This window comes from Alligator sinensis, unplaced genomic scaffold (genome assembly GCF_000455745.1).
Source record: "Alligator sinensis unplaced genomic scaffold, ASM45574v1 scaffold1500_1, whole genome shotgun sequence".
Taxonomy (NCBI): domain Eukaryota; kingdom Metazoa; phylum Chordata; order Crocodylia; family Alligatoridae; genus Alligator; species Alligator sinensis.
Window position 1 is genome coordinate 69181 of NW_005843224.1, and position 1430 is coordinate 70610.

A 1430-nucleotide genomic window follows, 5' to 3' on the forward strand; every position below is an offset into this window, starting at 1 on the left:
AGAGGTGTTTGGGGACTGGACAGGGGGTTCTGGAGGGGTCAGGGGTCATTAAGGGGATAAGGCAGGGGTCTCTGTCACGACTTGTTCCTGTCTTCACCTTGACCCTCTTTCCCCCACTCCCTTTGTTGCAGCGGTTCGAGAAGAAGTTCGCAGCAGAGCAGAGCCAGGGCACGGTGTCGCGGGGGACGCAGTTCGAGTATGCCTGGTGCCTGGTGCGCAGCAAGTACACAGATGATATCCGCAAGGGGACTGTGCTGCTCGAGGGTGAGGCGGCCTGGCCCTGCTCCCGTGAGCTGGGCATGGGGCCTGGGGCAGGGCAGGCATCGCCAGCCCTGAGACCCCCCAGTGGGATGGGGATGGGGTCTCAGGGCAGTACTAAGACCCTGCGGAGCTGATGGTGCTGGACCCAGCCGTGCCGGGGGGCCCAGGGTCGCTCCTCCCTTGTGACGGGGTCCCCTGCACCCTGCAGAGCTGATGCCCAAAGGGAGCAAGGAGGAGCAGCGTGATTACATCTTCTACTTGGCTGTGGCCAACTACCGCCTGAAGGTGAGGGGAAGCCGTGGGGTATCAGGATCATGAGGGGGTGGGAGGCAGGACTAGGGCATCCTGGACCAAGACCAAGGCCAAGACTTTCCCTGCGAATGTGCCAAGGGAAAAGGCCTTGGTTTCATTCCCGGGCCCCTTATCAGGAATTTATGGACTCTGAGGAGCTCATTAAACCTGATAGCAGGGCCAAGATAAGGGCGGGTGGCCTTGGGCACAGTGCCCGGGGTTGGGGGAGAAGGCGGTGCGGTGGGGGGCGGGAGCCAGGGTTGGGGGTCAGGAGTGAGGGGCACTAGCTGTTGGGAGGTGCTGCGGGTTGGGAGGGAGGGACAACGGCAGGACCCAGGGGGGCTGTGGGTTGGGAGTGAGGGGCACCAATTGGGCCCAGTGGGGACTGGGTCTGGAGTGAGGAACACCCGCTGGGCTAAGAGCTGTGGTGGGGGGCTGAGGGCAGGGTTCGATGGTCCAACCTCCCTCACATCTTCCTCCCCACTCTGATCCCAGGAGTATGAGAAGGCGCTGAAGTACATCCGGGGACTGCTGAAGACAGAGCCACAGAACACGCAGGCGCTGGAGCTGGAGAAGCTCATCAACAAGGCCATGCAGAAAGGTCAGGGAATCTCGTCCACCCTGCTGGGCTGGCCACCCCCTACCTGGCGGTCTGTCCCCCCAGTAACCCTGTGCTCTCTCCACAGACGGCCTGGTGGGCATGGCCATCGTGGGCGGCATGGCCCTGGGCGTTGCTGGCCTGGCTGGTCTCATTGGCTTGGCTGTCTCCAAGTCCAAGTAAAGGCCTCTCCTCCCTGCGGACCTTCCTTTCGGCTCTCTCGCTCTGGTGCCTTCAGGGCCGGGCGTAGGGGCTCTTGGGATGTCCTGGTCCTGGGCCA

The 1430-nt window shown here is 63.0% G+C and overlaps 1 protein-coding gene across 1 annotated transcript in view; it reads left to right on the top strand.

Moving 5' to 3' along the window:
- FIS1 (fission, mitochondrial 1) overlaps positions 1–1424 on the top strand; it is a 10547-nt gene extending 9123 nt beyond the window's left edge. The window contains exons 2-5 of the mRNA XM_006038026.3: positions 132–264; positions 470–546; positions 1048–1153; positions 1239–1424. Coding sequence (XP_006038088.1) covers positions 132–264; positions 470–546; positions 1048–1153; positions 1239–1333 — 411 coding nt within the window. The 3' untranslated portion in view covers positions 1334–1424. The remainder of the gene's footprint in view (positions 1–131; positions 265–469; positions 547–1047; positions 1154–1238) is intronic.
- The last annotated feature ends 6 nt before the right edge of the window (positions 1425–1430 follow it).